The 18,063-nt window shown below is 37.0% G+C and overlaps 1 protein-coding gene across 2 annotated transcripts in view; it reads left to right on the plus strand.

Annotated features, from left to right (window-relative positions):
* Window positions 1-15,850, plus strand: part of LOC139962945 (ribosomal protein S6 kinase alpha-3-like) — a 71,988-nt gene extending 56,138 nt beyond the window's left edge. For both annotated transcript variants that reach the window (XM_071963363.1, XM_071963364.1), the window contains 11 exons: window positions 445-598; window positions 1,967-2,069; window positions 2,621-2,751; window positions 4,424-4,480; window positions 6,009-6,173; window positions 6,782-6,940; window positions 7,677-7,838; window positions 8,518-8,594; window positions 9,106-9,226; window positions 9,578-9,715; window positions 10,840-15,850. In XM_071963363.1, the coding sequence (XP_071819464.1) occupies window positions 445-598; window positions 1,967-2,069; window positions 2,621-2,751; window positions 4,424-4,480; window positions 6,009-6,173; window positions 6,782-6,940; window positions 7,677-7,838; window positions 8,518-8,594; window positions 9,106-9,226; window positions 9,578-9,715; window positions 10,840-10,965 (1,393 nt within the window). In that variant the 3' untranslated portion in view covers window positions 10,966-15,850. The remainder of the gene's footprint in view (window positions 1-444; window positions 599-1,966; window positions 2,070-2,620; window positions 2,752-4,423; window positions 4,481-6,008; window positions 6,174-6,781; window positions 6,941-7,676; window positions 7,839-8,517; window positions 8,595-9,105; window positions 9,227-9,577; window positions 9,716-10,839) is intronic.
* The last annotated feature ends 2,213 nt before the right edge of the window (window positions 15,851-18,063 follow it).

An 18,063-nucleotide genomic window follows, 5' to 3' on the forward strand; every position in this document is an offset into this window, starting at 1 on the left:
GCCTCTCTGTTGTATTTCTCATTTTATCCCACATACTGAGGTGTTGTGGCTTAATATGAATCTAGCCAGCTTGGTCTATTTCCTAAGTACAGTCTCTGATAATACTACAATTCATGTCATACTGCACTGTAAAGCATTCAAATGATTACCTGAAGCTTCTGATAACTGCATGGTCAGGGTTTACACCACCAGGTCTACATCCTTCTGTGTTGCTCAAATTTAAGCACCAACGTCTATCTTGAAAGATGTCCCATCAACAGCAATTATATTGGTAAATTGACATAACCCCATGCTCTGATAACGTGAGGACAGCTTAAAAGATTTGTTCAAGCCTTGATTAGCCTGCATTCCATCGGGTTACAGCATCACTTCACTGTTAACTGGAAACAATATAAACATGTGAAAAATGTTGAATCTGATGAATTGTTCTTTTTTTTTTGACAGGGCCAAGTTGGGTATGCCACAGTTTCTGAGTCCACAGGCTCAATCTCTGCTAAGAGCACTCTTCAAACGTAACCCAATGAACAGACTAGGGGCTGCTGCCAATGGTGTGGAGGACATAAAGAAACATGCATTCTTTGCCAGCATTAACTGGGAGGTATGTAGTGATTAACTCTGGCAAACCTTTTTATACAGATTGTAAATGCTCTCATGCAGGATGTCTTGACAGTATACTAGGCTTAGTAAAGAAGAAGCGTCTCCCCTTGCTTGCTTCATGTCTTGTAATTTGAACAAGTTACACATAGTTTGTAGAAAGAATCTCCCTGTTCTAGGCCAACATTTTGGTTTGGTCAGCCTCCCTAATGGCAAGTTTTAAACTAGCATACTAACTCAATTTAAACCCTTTATTATCATGGCCTCTTTAATGGGTAGGTTTACAGATAAGAATCCCAAACACAAGTAAGATGACTCTAAAACAACATTTTGACATATTTTCAGTCTCATTTATTTGGCCTCTAAGTACTTATGTATGCTGGCCTGCCACGGGATGTAGATGAGGTGTTTTTCTTTCTGCCACAGGCCCCCACAAATATGCTCTATGAGTAGAATAGTAGCTTATATGGTGAATGGAAAATCACCACGCTCGACATTTTGGCGAGTGATTTATGGGCTAATCAAACCCAAATATTAGCAAGGCTACCGTAACAAACATTTCACAGAATGATGAACGCATTACCTTGGTGAACTTGAAGCAAGTTCAAGTTGTAAACTGATTTTTGTCAATGACCAATCTCAATTGGAATTAACTGTGTAAAATGGTTTGCTCTTTGCACCTGCAATATATACAGGAACTATTCATGTGCAGGGAGCATTCCTTCCATTTATTAACCTGCGGTGCAAACATTTTAAAATTTAATGTTACCAATATTAACCGGGAATGGGTTGAGCTTACGAATTACATAATGTGTTTCAAAGTATTCATAAACATGTTGTGTTCAGTTTTTCATTTCTATAGCAGTTAAAGAAGTTTGTTGAACATCATTATTTTGATGGCTTCGTTATGCTCTGGTAACCCCTACACAGTACAGTATAGTACTAGCAGCCCAAGTAAACTACCAACAATAAACAAATGGAAACCCCCCATCTGAACTTAAAACATTAAAGCATTAAATTACTACAAGATAAAAAACTTCTTGGGTTTTAGTTGTTATGCACACACCTTATTGGTTGTTGTGGAGGGTCAAAGGTCATTTGAGAACAGTTCATTTGTTTATGTTAATCCAATTCCATCGAGGCATTAATGAATGTGTTAATAAGAATATTGACTAAATTTGGATATTTCTCAGAACCCAAGAAAGTCTCTAATTATTTACTAATTGGTTTAATGAAACCAATCAAAATGTCACCTCATTTCAATGATGTGTGAAACTTGGCAGAGTGTTGAGAATGTTACAGATTGCATAATGCATTGTTTGTAGTTTTATGATATTCAAATTCTTTGTGATTTTTCTTTATGCTCAAACAGAAACTGATGAAGAGAGAGTCTGAGCCTCCGTTCAAACCAGCTGTTATAGCAGCAGATAGCACATTTTATTTTGATAGAGAATTTACTTCCAGAACTCCTAGAGGTGAGCACATTTTTGTGTTAAAGATACTTGATGATACATAAGAAATTAGTATAAGTTCTGCGTTTATTTCTTTTTAGTGTATACTTTATCGAGAAAGGTCACATTTTGCAGAACTGTTGGTGGTAAAATTTGCTTTATCGTTGGATTATAACCATCCCATTCTGATCAAGGCATGTGACGTTCACACATACTTTCATGCCCCTCAATCTAACTAAGAGAGCTATAATAGTTACATCCAATCGGTTGTTCCTTTGGTCATCAAGCATCCAGTCCAATACTCAAATATGTTCTGCTTTAATGCAATGTGTGAATTTCACATTTGCAGAACTTTGCAGTTTGTTGGTAAATTCATGATTCCCTGTGTGAGCTAAACGTGAACCTAAGGAAGAGCTTATATTTGTGGATAAGTGATCTTTTCAACAGTTTATTATTCTACGGCCAGATTGTAGAAACTTCAACAGCACATAGCCTGAAATGTCTGGGTCTTCTCACATAATGCTGGTTAATTACTTAGTTTTGTATTTCTAACATTTTCCTTGTTGTGTCATCAGATTCCCCAGGTCTGCCACCAAGTCCAAGTGCCCACCAACTATTCAAAGGATTCAGTTATGTGGCTCCAATACTGTCAGATGATGGCAAAGCCTCCTCTGTGGCTCACACTAGACATACATCCAAGGAACAGGTACACATGCATTTCATGTCATTATAGAATATGAAGCAATGTTTTATAGTTGTCTGTGTATCAAGTGTCATTTCTTTGTTCATGTTTAAGCCATTATCTTACCTTTCACTCAGCGATTGAAACTACATGTAAGCTCATCATGTGTTTCTGGCAATATTGGCATTCCACAATGGTCCATTTAGGACTACTACTTTTTATTTTTAATATGAAATATAAATGATATTTAAATGTCTTCTCATATTGTTTCCCTTATTTTGTTTGCTGATGACACTATTGTTTTCATCCAACATAAACATCTAGAGAATGCACATCAAAATATCAATTCCTCGCAATTTCTGGCTTGCTAAAATTGAATAGATTGTCACGTAATATAGGTAAAACAACATAAATTGTGGTTTGGCAACAGATTTTGTGATTACCCAAAAGTGTCAGTAATACTTGATGGAGTGCTTATTAATGCATCTGATTGTGCTAAATTTCTGGGATTGTATATTGATTCAAAACTAAACTGGAAAAACATGTGTATATCATCAGCAATAGGTTGCATATGTAAGTAGTACAATTAATAGGTTGAAACTCTTCTTACCTAAACTCACTTTACTGACAATATATGATGCACTTGCTTTGCCTCATTTAAACTACAACATCCTTGTGTAGGGTAATGTCCACATGTCAACACTTGATAGCTAATTCAAATCCAGAAATTGACGGTAGAAATATTTGTAATGCTTCATATATCTCACATTCTGCACCCCTTTTCGAAAGCTTAAACTTGTTTACCCTTAATGAGCTCTAGTTCTGCCTTATTAGGAGCATTGTATCACTGTTTCCTTTCCCAGTTCTGTTAAACCCCTATGTGTGAGCTTTCTCTGTGTTTCCTTGATGTTTTCTTTTCTCTATATCAACCTTCTGGTTTTCTGGTTTTTCTGGTTTTACTTTGTAAGGGACCAGACTTAAAAGTTTATCTTACTTCTGGTCTCGATGCCTCATTGCTATAACTATGTATTAACAATTGTACATCATTGTGATTTGATGGCAGAAATAGACAAAACAAAACATGTATAAGAACAGTAGACTAATAAAACATCAATCTAGTTGACACTTGTTGAAGCTTTGATCAAATTGTAGACATAAACCAATGAATGTTAGAAAAAATGATATGATCATTTTAATTTTAACATTGGGTATGCTCAGAAATGAATAGTTATTCGATACAGGTTGCATGTATGTTTCAATTCAAATTGGTGATTATTAATGTCTCTATCAGTCATTATTTACATGCGATTAGAAAGAATTATTTGATCTGTCCTCCACTCCCCCTCCTCTCCATCCTTCCCTTCTCCATTTAACTTGTTATTGGTAAGACAACATGGAACAAGTGTTCCATAGGCGTTGACCAACAGAATTAAAAATGCACGACCTATTTTCAGGTATTAGTACTTGATTTGTGTCTGCAAGTGAGACATAGATCTCTCTCTCTTGTTGCTGGAACTACAGTTTCACTGATTATCTGGTTTGCATGGTCTTTCCAATTGTAATACCAAGCTATAAATGACAACAGTGAAGAAAAGGCAATGACCTGCTTGATGGAAATGTTTAGCCTGTGGAGTAAACAAAATATGATGATTGAATTGTAATCCCATGAATTTACAATGTTGTCATCTCTCTTCAGCACCACGTCAAGAATGCCAGGAAAACATCTATACTAGAAGAATATGAACTGAAGGAGGTGAGTTGAAAGAATGTTTTACCTGCTTAACTCTGCTTGGGCACAAACAAGTGAAAAGCACTGGAATTTTGGTACTAAGCCATAGTGTTTGCACAGGGTATCTGGGTACCCGCCTGACGCGATACTACTCGGTTCCTAATTTATTACCCAAATCCTACGCACAGTGTGATTTTTTTGGGGGGGGGGCAAACCGATGGTTAGGCAGATTTCCCATTGACTTAGTGTGGTGTTAGGCTACCATGTGGTCGAAGATACCAGCAATAACGAAAGTATTCCATAGATATCTTATAACTGCGTCACAATTTCAGCTAATAAACATCGTTAGGCTAGATTATCCCATTGACTTAGTGTGGTGTTAGGCAAGCATGTGGTCAAACGTAACAGCAATAATGAAATTATTCCATGGATGTCTTTTAACTGCGTGACAGTTTCAGCGAATAAACAGATGGATAGATTTCTCATTGACTTAGTGTGGTGTTAGGCTACCATGTGGAAGAAAGTGAAAGAATTCTCACAATTATTATTTATTCATTTGTATATTTCATAGAAGGAAAGACTGACAAAGAATTTTACGAGATGTTACTAATGGATTATAGACGGGGATAACTAAAAAATAATAATCGCAAGTGGTTTTTTACTTATCGTTTATTCCAAATGCAATCAAATTGCTCGAATCGCGTAATCTCGCTGCGAACCCTGGGCCTACATAATAGTTAGTAGTAATAACAACTGTTTAAGAGCTAAATTGAACATTTATATGGTCTGATCCAATAGAGGTGGAGAGCAAGCATAAGCAGCGGCGGCAGTGTGATGTTAGTAGTGATGTTAATTATATGAAGTTTATTAAAAAGTTAATGAAAGAAACAAAAGCAAATAGAAATTATTGAGGAAGGTTTTATACTTTATCATGCAGCTACGTATTTGAACATAAAAACATTGTCAGTAGAGAATATAATTTATTTATTATAGCATCCAATATGTAATTTCTTGAAAATCGTAACACACGAGGGTAAACAATTTTTTCCGGATACCTGAAGGGTAACAGCTCTCGGGTACCCGGTTCCCGATTTTTGGACCTGTGTAAACACTACTAAGCCAACTATGTTATTTCTCAGTCACTTCAGTAGATGCAATAGTGTGTGTGATAATGTAGAACTCCCTTGGTTTTTACATGCAAGTACATTTGTAATTTACTGAGGGATATCTTACTTCAATAGTACCAGAATCATTATTTTCAGTATTGTTAAAACCAAAAATATGATCACTCCCATCCAGACATTTTGCTCATCCCATGGCATTTAACCCTGATTGAGATGCACTCCAACTGCCACCCACATCCTACCCTCACCACACCCCCACCCCCACCCTCACTTTACCCATCCCTCACCACCCCCACCCCCCCCCACTATATTGTGAACAAATCAGTGGATTCAGAGCCAGAACATTTCTTGTTCAAGCTACCAATCAGATGCTATATAGCTCCTCATATACAACAGTAGTTATTGTTCTCTTTTGTTTATGTTTCCAGGAAATAGGCCTAGGTTCATACTCTGTCTGCAAGAAATGCATTCTGAAAGCAACAAGACAAGAATATGCTGTGAAGATTATAAAGAAGAGTGGTAGAGACGTCAAGGAGGAAATAGAAATATTATTAAGATATGGAAACCACCCACACATCATCTCACTTAGAGACGTAAGTATACTTACTTATATAAATCCAGCTGTGTGATTAGAACAGGTGAAAGTTATTTATTGTAATTTCATAAAAAATTAATCAGTTGGCAGACAACCTTGTTCATGTTCAGAATATTTTGCAGTTGAATAAGTTATGGTGGAATGGACATTGTCATTAATACTCTTTGTAATAGCCCTTGCTACCCCAGAATGGTGCCTCATGTACTTGGTGGGATGGTCCACATTGATGAAGGAGGAGGAGAGGTGCATCATTGGACATGAGTGGTATGGGAAGGGGTTACAGGTAACAGAGCTCTATCTCTAATGTTATAAATAGTGCCAGTTGTGTGCATAACATATTTATCAAACTTCATGAATCATTCACTTTCATGAATAGTCACAACAAGATGGAATAAGTATATTGAGGCCTAGACTTTATCATTGACTATGTGTATTGCATCTTGGGTTTTATAAATAAATATATATATAAATATACAAATATTCATTGCACACTAGGTATAAGTACTTCATGTCTGTGCATATGGGTAATTACTTGTACAGATAATAGTGCTATGTACCCTTACAAGTAATATTCTCTGGCACTAAATATATCTGTTTTGTCCTCAGGTGTTTGATGATGGTCAGAGAGTACACATGGTGATGGAATTGATGAAGGGAGGAGAATTACTGGACAGAGTCATCAAACAAAAATGTCTATCAGAAAGAGAAGCCTGTGAAATTATGCTGGTAGTAACTGATACAGTAGCTTATCTCCACAAGCAAGGGGTGAGTTAGTTATTGACCTGGTAACATATCTTTAACAAACATTATCTGTGTCCCAACATAGTTAGCAAACAAAATCACTGCTCTGAACCATGTCAACTGCATGGGTTTGTCACTCTTCCTTCCCATAGCAAGTCCTGTTATGTTTGACATTTGTGATGTTACATTGTGGATTAACATATTTCAAGGCAAGATTGCACCTTACATTCTCACTTTCCAAGCCTATCAGCTACGAAATCCACAACCATGTCACCATGAATGCACAGTGCATCTTAATGAAGGATGTTTAAGATATATCAAAGAAACTTTAAGTGAACAAAATCTTCATTTCAGGGAGTGGAAAAAGTCAAATCTCAAACTGGGATCACACGCACACGTAATACTTGCATATGCAACGGTGTCTTTGGCTGAGGGAAGCAAGGCATAAGCTGTCCTCCTATTGTTTGTTTATTCAATATATTCCGATGTATTTGTAGGATCCAGACAACAATCAAGGCATGATGATTCTACAGTATTTTGTTTTTGGGCAGAGATGAGAGGTGGTTGGTTACTATTCTCACTAAATTTTGACCTATTCTTGGCCGCCTATTTTGTTCATATTTGCTCCATTTGTCTTATTGTCTGCAGGAGTTACTCTTCCCAGACCTTTTGATTGTACCCTTCAAACATATATTTTTTTTAACAAGATTCTCTTATACTTTTGTATCATTTTAATGCATTGTCACTCCCAACTTCTCAGGTTGTCCACCGTGACTTAAAACCAAGTAATATCCTCTATGCCAACGAGACGTACGACCCTAAATGCCTAAAGCTTGGTGATTTCGGCTTTGCAACACAAATGAGGGCAGAAAATGGGTTGCTCATGACACCCTGTTACACAGCAAACTTTGTTGCACCAGAGGTAAGCTGTTTACACCTTTGCTGAAATAGTTAAACAGTACACTTTACTGTTCAAAATATAAAAAAAGTAAGATTTATTGTTACAAAATTATGTAACCATATTTCACCTTGTGTAATGTATGTATGCATTACATAGTGTTTTGTAGGTACAATAAGACAAATTACTCTGACCAGTGAATGATGTCAAACACAGAACATTTATTCTTATAGGTAAGGTATGTGTCCCTCTGTCTGCTCTGAGAGTGTTATAGGCCTATATTAATTTGATATTCATATTAGGTAACTGTATCTCTCTGAGTCACAACCACTTGTTGTGTCTCTAGTAATATGTTTGTGCTGATATATTAGCATGTCAGGAGACTTTGAAAACAAATAGTCAGCTGTTTTAAGACTCAATGAATTGTTTGCATTCTGTAGATATGTTTGATATTTATACTGCCAGAACTTTGTTGTTACAACTTGTATGTCCTCACATGTATGTTTCATGTTTGAATATTGCACTTAACAAGAGTAGAACCGCTAAGCAACAGAGTTGGACACTGTATATAAATCACATGAACGATATGTTAGAAACAATATTTGGGCAAAGTAGTTTATCTGTTTGGGGGTGTGGGGGAGGTGAGGGGACATTCATCTGCTACTTTTAATGTTATTATTAAAGTATTTTTCTATTTTGTTAGGTGCTGAAACGTCAAGGGTATGATGCAGCATGTGATGTATGGAGTCTTGGAGTTATTCTGTACACTTTATTAGCCGGGTAAGTATCAGTCATTATAGTAAAGAATACAGGTATCGTTAAAGTAGATTATCCAGAGATAATTAGTTCTTTGTTAGCAAGCATGCGGTTTATTGTACAATCAATAGAAAACACATCCTTGAGGCACGTTTTCTGAATTGATGTTAACTTTACACTTTAAATATCAGCTCCTGTTACGCCTCAAGTTTATATCCTATCCTGTATTAAATGTAACATATTTTAACAAGTGTTTGCTCACAAGCCAATTAAGTAACTAAATGTGACATGCAGGCTTTGCACATTTATGGTCCTTCAGTGTTATTTGCCTCTTAATATGACTTGAAGAAAGCTCTATATAGCATCCCTACTAAATAATATATACCAATAAACAAATGTATTAGAAAACAATTGCAAGTACTACAGCCAGAAGATAACACTTTACATCTGTTGAGTAATACTAGCTCTGCATTTGTATGATAGAATAGATGTGTGAACATACTTGATATATTTACATATTGCCTTAAATATACAGGTACACTCCATTTGTGAATAGACCAGAGGATTCAGGTCAGATGATCCTGGACAGAATACAGGAAGGAAAGTACCACTCTATGCAAGGAGGGAACTGGGACAATGTTTCTAATTTAGCTAAGGTATGTTTACCAACAGCAGCAGTTTAGGACAGAATCAATGGCTAATTGCTTAATTGGCCATGAAGATTTGTTGCCAATTTATGTCCCCCTCCCCCCAAAGCATACACTCATGCACATACACACCCAGAAACTTCACATAAACTTCTGAGAATGAAAACAGAAATGAGGCTGTAGTGGTATTACAGGAAGAGGGGAGGGAGCCAAGTGGAAGAAGATCCTTCTAAACATGACCTTAGAAATGAAGACAATTGTAGCAAATGTCCCCCGACCCCCCCCCCCCCTGACCCCCGGTAAGCCTTGAGTAAGTCTGAAGTAAAACTGAGATGTTTTACTGTGGTTTGCTCTCACCAGGATTTAATTAAGAAGATGCTACATGTGGACCCTTACCAAAGACCAGACTCTGCTCTTGTTCTAAACCATCAATGGTTCCAGACCAGGGAGAAGTTGTCACAGAACAGACTCACAGCTCAGGACTATCAGCAAGTCAAGGTTAGTTCCTTTTCAAGAAAATTGCAATTGCAAACTTATCATTTGTAGTGCAGTGATCACATTACATTATACTTGTTCTGCTGATACTCTTATAAGTGTAAAGATATTTTATGGTAGGTAAAGTTCATTATAAGAACTTTCCTTGCATACCTTTGTTAAAGAGCAATTTCTACAATGGTACAACCTTTGAATATCCATCACAGGCCACCAGATTCCACAGAATCAATTGTTTTCTAGTATGGTGTCGGTACTCTGACAGCAAACACACGGCAGCAACAAAACCCTCCAAGGGAAAATTTTGCTACAGGATTTTACGTTCACTATTACAGAAACCATTTTAGTATTGGTCTTTCTGTTTTATTTAGCATATACAACAACTGGATTGCCACTCACAAATTCTCTTTAACTTTATCCTCAATAGAGGTTAATAGTAGAATGATAGGTAACAAAGGTTCCCATCATTTGCTTCAAAGAAAATGGGTTCCCATACTTCGTGGGCACAGAACTGGAATTTGTTTTGCCATAAAATGTGAAATCCTGTGGCCTTCATCAATCATTGCATTAGGTTTGTCTTGTGCTGGCTTTCATTACATGTGTGAATTATTATCCAGTGCTGTTTATTCCATTTGACAATTGCAGCGGTTGTGAGCATTTACTTTGCTAAAAACAACAGAGACTTAGATTGTAGATTAATGTAATCTATTGATTTAAGACTTCCTGTCTCTTGCATCAACTATTATTCGTGGACAAGACTGCTTGTTAACAGAGAAACTATTTTCCATATCAGTTAGCAATTGGTCATTTGACAAATCCAAACATACTTACAAAACTTTGCCCCTTTCAGACAAGGTAAGGAAAATGTCCCAAGGTTTAAAAAGTTTGAAGGTATTTATTACTTCCCAGGTAATGCTTTTGTTAACATTCGAATTAGATTAGTGCTTCACTGAATTACAATTATGTTGTAAAAAACACTTGAGAGTCTAAGACAATCAGGATTTTTACATAAAGTTTAAATGGTTGGTTTCAGTTTATTCATTCCTCCTGTTTAATTTGACAGGAATTGTTAAAGGTTTAAATGTAACTTTGCAAGTATTTACGATAGCATCTTTCTTTGATCTTTCCAGGGTGCTGTTAAAGCGACCTACTCTGCCTTAAACCAAGCACCAAACCTTAACCCCCTGGAACCAGTCACAGCCTCCGTTCTGGCCCAACGTCGAAAGCAGAAGAAATCCAGCTCTACGACATTGTAAGCTTGCGTCATCATTCTCAGGTCCAGAAGCTACACAAGTACTAGTATTTGACAAACATTTTCTTCTCTCTCCATTTTTTTTCTTCTTTTCTTTCTGTTTTGTGACATCATTGTTCATTTTGTGATCTTCTGCTATGTCTGCTTTTTCATAAGCCAACTGTTGGTTCCTTTCATTTCTTTCATTTCTTTAGCTTCACTGTTTCCCATACGTCTTCTGTTGTTATTATGTTTGACCTAGGGGAGTAGTTGGTGATGTATATTGTCAATAAACAACACTGTAAATAGGTATGTTTGGATGCAAAATACAGCATCCTGTCTGGCTATGCTATCTCTGTACCTTTAGGAGGAATGAGATGCCATATGCCCCTCTCCTCCCCCCCCCCTGCCCCATCCTCATTAATTGCCCATGCAAATGAAGAGTGAGGTAGTTTTTATTGAGGTGCCTTGTAAAATTACAGCTGTCAAATATCAGTGTAGAAAAAGGAAGGATAACTTCCAAACATTGGTTGACCACGGGCAAGCAAGTTTCTGGAAGAGATTACAACTCTTAATCCTTGTAAAACAATACTTCAGTCTTGCCAAAACTCTTGATGGCCAAAAAAATGAAAACAAATTATTCTTTAAACCAGTAACCTAGTATGAGATGTAATGTGAATCAACTTCAAAGTTAAGTGTTTACTCCTCTCTACACTCTTTATTGGGGTGGGGTGGGGGGGGTTGGAAAGGATGCATAAGTGGAGGTACTTTTTCCTCAAAGACCCTGTAAGGGCAGAATTGGAAGTCATTGTTCAGAATGGACTTTTCAATGGAAGCTCAGGTCTCCAGCAACTTCATCGCAAAAGTTGCTTTTTGTTGTATTGTGAGACATCACCATTCGTTTAATTGTTAGACATGATTTCTCTTGTCAAGGCATCTTGAGGATCTGTCTATAGCTTTGATGCCAATCAGTAGCCAAACACAGTCAGTAAATGAGGAGTTGAATCTTAAGCTGAGGTTTGTTTCTGTGTATATCAGTCAGTATTGGTGTCTGCTGGCAGTTATTCTCTTCACTAATCATGTGGAACCAATTTTAGTTAACAAACTTTTTCATGATGAACCAATCTGTTTTGGGAAGTGGAATGTTCAAAGGAGAGGTTACAAAGTCTTTGCCTGAAAGAGAAACACATTTAATTTGTTCACCATTTAGAATAATGACAATGAAGGTAGTTGAATACCTTCTGCTGTTGGCTGCCAAGCCTTCTTAGTTTGGCAACATTTGTAAAATCCATTTATCAGTGTGGTCTGCTTGCTCCTCTATTAATATATTCACACAGTGAGTAGAGCTTCAGAGTAGAGAAAAGGATTCAAATAATTGCATTCTTCAGTATTTTGCTGGAGTTGAGGACAAAAGATACAAGTAGCATATCATATTTCAAACATTAATCTGACAGAAATCTGCAGATAGACCATTTTCAGCAAAACAAGTTGAACAGCTTGTAAAGAGCTCAGTTTGGTTGTAATAAATTATTCTGCTGTTGAAGGTATTTGAAAGTACAAAATGTCAGTGTTTCTTATTAAATGTCACAGACAAGTTTGTTATCATCATGTCTTTCATGCATCTAATTTGTAACCGCTGGCTTTTATTATAATTCCTTGTTCTGTAGCTGTTTTGTGCATCAGTTAGCATCTGTATATTTTTTTTTGTCCATCAATACTGTTTGTTTATTTTTTTTCAAGAGGCTTCCAATTAACATTTTTTGTCAATTTCAATAATCACTAAAAAAGAGTATCATGTTAATTCTTTCAAAAAGTTACAAAAATACTTATTTTTCATATCAAGTAAAAGACAATGGAAATGTACATATATATACACATCAAATTTGTACACTTGTTATTAAACTTTTTCATTTTTCTTTATAACTGTTCCTTAGTTGGTCAGCTCCAGGAGTAAAACTGCAGTATATTCTGTTCTAGTACCAAGTGATACAAAACAAGTCTATCAATTGTGATATCCCTTTGTAAGTGAATGTGGTGAGATTATGATCATTCATTAGTTGCATATCGGAAGAAATGTCCACTGTTTGAACACCTCATTGAGGAGGGATGGACTGTTTGACAGGAATTACAGAAAATGTATAAGTTGATTTGAACATTGAATGCTGCTTTTGGTTGTGCAAAAAGTCAGTTTGTATATAATACACCAGTTTTGTCGCTTTAACTTTATTTTATAATGATAGGGAGTATATCATAAAAGGTTTCAATGCCATTGTTTTGATAATTGTAAAGATTATACTAAGTTGATTTGTTTGTTTTGGTTTTTCCTTGTTGTGGGAGGGGGGATGGGGAGAGGGTGCATTTTTACTGTGATGAGGAGGAAATATAAGCAAGAAATGTGCTAATCAAAACAGTTTTCTGTTCATTGTATTTAGTATCTTAGTCATTTTCTCTTTTCTTTAGGTATTTTTTTTTTTTTACCAAGAAGCATGAAATGCTTTGGATCAATGAAAGATTCCGTAGTTTATATGATTAAACAGAACAAATATTAGTAGGAGACAGCAAATGTTTAATTGTTGGTATAAAGTCTATTTGTATGTCTGGTGAAGCACAGCTTTAAAATCGGGAGGAGAGAATTGGGGGTGGGGGGTGATTTACGAAGACTAATAGCCAGTGCTTATTCCGTTCAGTCAATGGTTTAGACTGGATGACTTGGATCCAATGTAATGTAGTATTGGAAATGTTATAGATGTAAAATGATGAAACAACTGAGGAACACAATCAGCGATTTTGAGTGAATGATTAAAGCAATCATAGTTGTGTTCAAACAGTTTACAGAGAAGGCAGTGGTGTATATTGAAGCCAATGTCAAAGGCAAGGTCTTTGGGATATTTGCCATTGAAGCTTACGATATAACACTAATTGTGTGTGTTGATAATGCAAGATGCTTGTATCAAATAGCTGTAACTCAACTCCCATAACAATTGAAAAGCAAAACATTAAAGTTTGCAGAAAGCTGCATTAATGCCCTCACTGCCGAAATAACAATTATTATTTGTAAGTCATAAAAAAAAAATTTTTTCTTTTGTTCCGTGGTAATTACAGATTTGTGGATCATGACATTAGTTCCTTTTCCTTGTCATGGCAACCTTTGATCTCATTAATGTCCATAGACATTTGATATCAATGAAATGAATGTGCTTTGAGAGGTTATAGTTCACTGATACAGCCACTGATGAGCCATAAATCCACCTGCTACTACAGTAACAGGGGTTGGTGGCTGGAGTCAAGGATGGTATGTAGAAGGGTGATATGTTGAGGAGGCCGTTGAGGTCTGGTGATTAAAATAAAGAGGTGAACAAAAAGTTTTAATTTACTCTGGTAGATCATTAATATGTAAACTCCTATTTATGTTCTGCATCACTGTAATTGATAGACATAGTGACCAAGTCTGTCTGACGCTTCGTTTTGAAGATAATGAAGGACAACACAAGGGCTTTTCTAAATCTGTTTTGATCATTACTACTCAAGGAGATGATGCAGGTCTCTCTCAGATTGATGTATAATATTGTTGAAACAGTTGGGAAACATGTCAAATGTTGTAAGCTTTGCATCAGACCATTTTGTGTTGCAAACTTGTAAGTCTATTTTATGGTAAATATCATCCAGTACAACATGAAAGTGAACTTTTTCTTCTCTGTTGAACATGTTTTGTGCCTATGAAATTGTGCAGGTTGTCCAACAACATTGGGTGTGTAATGGAAGCAGTCTCGTTCCTGGTTATTCTTCTGGCCAATGCAAAGGGTACGTTCTGTCTTGCTGATGATTAGAAACAGCTTGGACAGGACACACAAAAGACGTCAATTGATTATTGCAACATCATAGACTGGACCAAAGGTGCCAGTGTGTTTGTCAAGTGTTCTACTGCCATGAGCTCATACCAGACTGTTTGGTTTGTATTGTCATACAGATACAGGACAATGGCCTTGAGACTTACTCATTCTTTCTATTTCTTAAAGCAAGTTTTGATCATTTGATATGATATTTCTCATAGTGAAATGCAGAACTGTGCCCAGAGAAGTTCCTTATTTAAACAGTCAACGTGGATGCAGGGACAAACTTTTCGATTTTTTTTTCTCACAGGGTGGGGCCAATGAGGGGGCCAAGGAGGCCCGGTATATTATGGCAACTTACCATTGGTGCTGTCACTTATTCCAAGCCCTGGGAAAAATTAAGAACTTGGTTATTGTTTTGTTATAATGTCTTTAATGTTTGCCTGAACAGGAAGAAGTTGAAATTATCCTGGCTTTTTGTTAGATGAAGCTGGCTGTTCTAATCAGACTGGTTTAATCAAAGTTGGCATAAATAACTGGCAAATATCAGATCAAGCAGGAGGTGTTTCTATGTGTTTCAAACTGAAGAGAAATGAATGTATTGATAAACAATTAGCAGAATATGGAGCTAACCGACCAAACTAATTTGTGTTAAGTTGCAAGACTCATGTTTGGTTGCAGGTACTGTGTCTACATAAAAGCGGAATGTGTATCATAATAAGTCCTTCATTTTCAAATGTCATAAGTATCAGGTCCAACCTTTTATCTCAGTTATTTGGAGATGACACCTGTAAGGTCTCTCTCAGTGTGTTCAGTCATTCCCTGGTAGTTTATTATATAATATTTCAGTATCTTCTATCCAAACTTATCCTTCTTGTAGCTCTTTTGTACTGTAACTGTGGATGATGATATTACATGTTGCCTTCCATGTATCGAATTTAATGTACTTTTCACATTAAGACGTTCAGTGATGGGGTCTACAAAGTCTGCTCATATAGACTAATGATTTGTAGAAGGGTCTTCTTTTTCTCGAAATAATGTACAAAGGAGAAAAAAATATATATGAGATTGAAAACAAAACTAGTTTTGGGCTTGTTTTTAGCTCAAACCAGCTATGCTGGGTTGAGCTATTGTGATCCACCATTGTCACTTTATCTACCTGTCTATCTGTCTGCCTATCCAAGGGCGGCGGAAGCACTTTTAATCTGGGGGAGCACCGACATCGAAGGGCACTTTGCAGAAATTCGATTGGACTGATGCAGCCTGATATTTAGTACCCTTTACGCTGGCCCTGGACTTTGGAACGCTCTCCCCGTCGACGCAAGAAATTCGAAGACCATCAGAACTTTTAAAGCTGGTTTAAAGACTCATTTATTTAAGAAATCGTTTTTATAATTGTTTTGTTTGTTCAGCGCCATTGAGTGTTTCTTGTCATCGCCATTTTGTCAGAAAATTACACCAACAAAATGTGACAAATGTCAATAGGTATTTGAGAGCGCAATAAAAAAGTCAATAATCGCGAATAAGTAAAAAGTGGTAAAAAGCTGAAAAGGGCGCTAGCAGTCATTTTGAGTTCGTCAGGGGGGCATCCGCCCCCTCTGACTGTATGGACGCTCCGCCACTGCCCCCCCCCCCTCAAGGAAAAAATGCATACTAACACTGCAATATCCAATGTGCACATTGGAAACAAGGAACAAGTTTTCTTTCGAGACAAAATGAGGTGAAATCATTATAAAGTCCAAGTCCATGCACACGCGATCGATACATGCATGAAAGCAAATGAAATATGTCAAAATACAAAAGGATGGGGTAGGTTATGGGATATTAACTAAACTCATTCTTCATAGTAGGCTATAAATGGCTTCTGCTTATAAAAAAGTCACAATGTAATATAGCAATGTATTTTTGGAAATGTATTAGGATTTTTTTGACAAATTGAATATGCATAATGGCACTCACCAGAATGTTAGAAGCCTTGTGTTAGTAAACATTTGAGTTTGACCCACAGAAATTCATTAATACTTCTAAATTAGGACTAGATCTCTTACTGAAATATCGCTGACCTAATAAGGTGATCAAGAGTAAAGGGCACATTTTTAACCTGAGGAAAAGTGGGGGGCACGTGCCCCCCCCCCCTCCCGGTTCCGCCGCCCTTGTGCCTATCTATCATTTCTGTTCACAATTGTTTGTACAATTGTTTAAGTGCTTTGGAGCACTCATTCTTCAATGGATTATGATGAAACTTGGATTCAATGTTCGTTGGATGTTAGGCTCAATCACTGGGAAGTGAAGGTCAAAGGTCATTTAAGGGTTGCTACAGGCCATTAAGAGAAAATTTTAAAAATGTATCTCCTCTTTCCCAGAAGACCACATGTTCTTGAAAGTTGGTCATGTTTCTGGGTAGTGCTTCTTTTGGGGTGTATAAGGATTTTTGATCCAAGGTCATTAAAGGTCAAAACCTGGAAAACTTTAGAAACAGTCTGTCAAGTGATCTTGAATGCTCATTCTTCGATTGATTTTGATGAAACTTTGACACAATGATCGTTGGATGTTAGGCTACTTTCGGACATCAGGACGTTAAGGTTCAGATTTGGGGACAAACTAAAACGAATGACAGCGAATGACCGAATGACAATTGACTTTGTACAGGGTTAATTATCATTTGCGAATGACAACGAAGGACAGTGTTGAGAAGAGATAGAATGATTAACGGAGTGGAGTAAATGCGGTTATTGGTTTTCTGCGCAAAAATGATTTGAGGAAAATCGCATGTTACGTGGTTGCAGGGTTTTGGTGTTATTTACGGATAGAAACCACAGGGAAAGTTTTTGTGTGAGAATGCGCTTGAGTGCTGTGCTTTTTACCCAAGGGCGGCGGAACCGGGGGGCACAGGGGGCACGTGCCCCCCCCCCCCACTTTTCTCCAGGTTAAAAATGTGCCCTTTTTCTACATCAAAATTGAGGTGTCTCAAGTTAGCAAGAGGCCAGGGAACCAGAATGAACACTCGTGAAGGGCCGTTTCCGGCCATCTGAGGGGCTTGTAAAACCAAAATTTTTCTTGTACGCTCCGCACCAACCGATGGTGGCGCTCCGCTCAGATAGTCGTGCATACAACTTTGCAAATCCTGGCTACGCCCCTGACTTTTCATGAATTTCTGTGGGTCAAACTCAAAGCTATTTCGAATGGAAAAAAATTGTTAAGATATTAACAAGAAATAAACTCAAATTCCGAAGATTCTTACATTAGCAACTACCATGATTTCACCTCATTTTGTCTCAAAAGAAAACTTGTTC

This window comes from Apostichopus japonicus, chromosome 21 (genome assembly GCF_037975245.1).
Source record: "Apostichopus japonicus isolate 1M-3 chromosome 21, ASM3797524v1, whole genome shotgun sequence".
NCBI lineage: Eukaryota > Metazoa > Echinodermata > Holothuroidea > Aspidochirotida > Stichopodidae > Apostichopus > Apostichopus japonicus.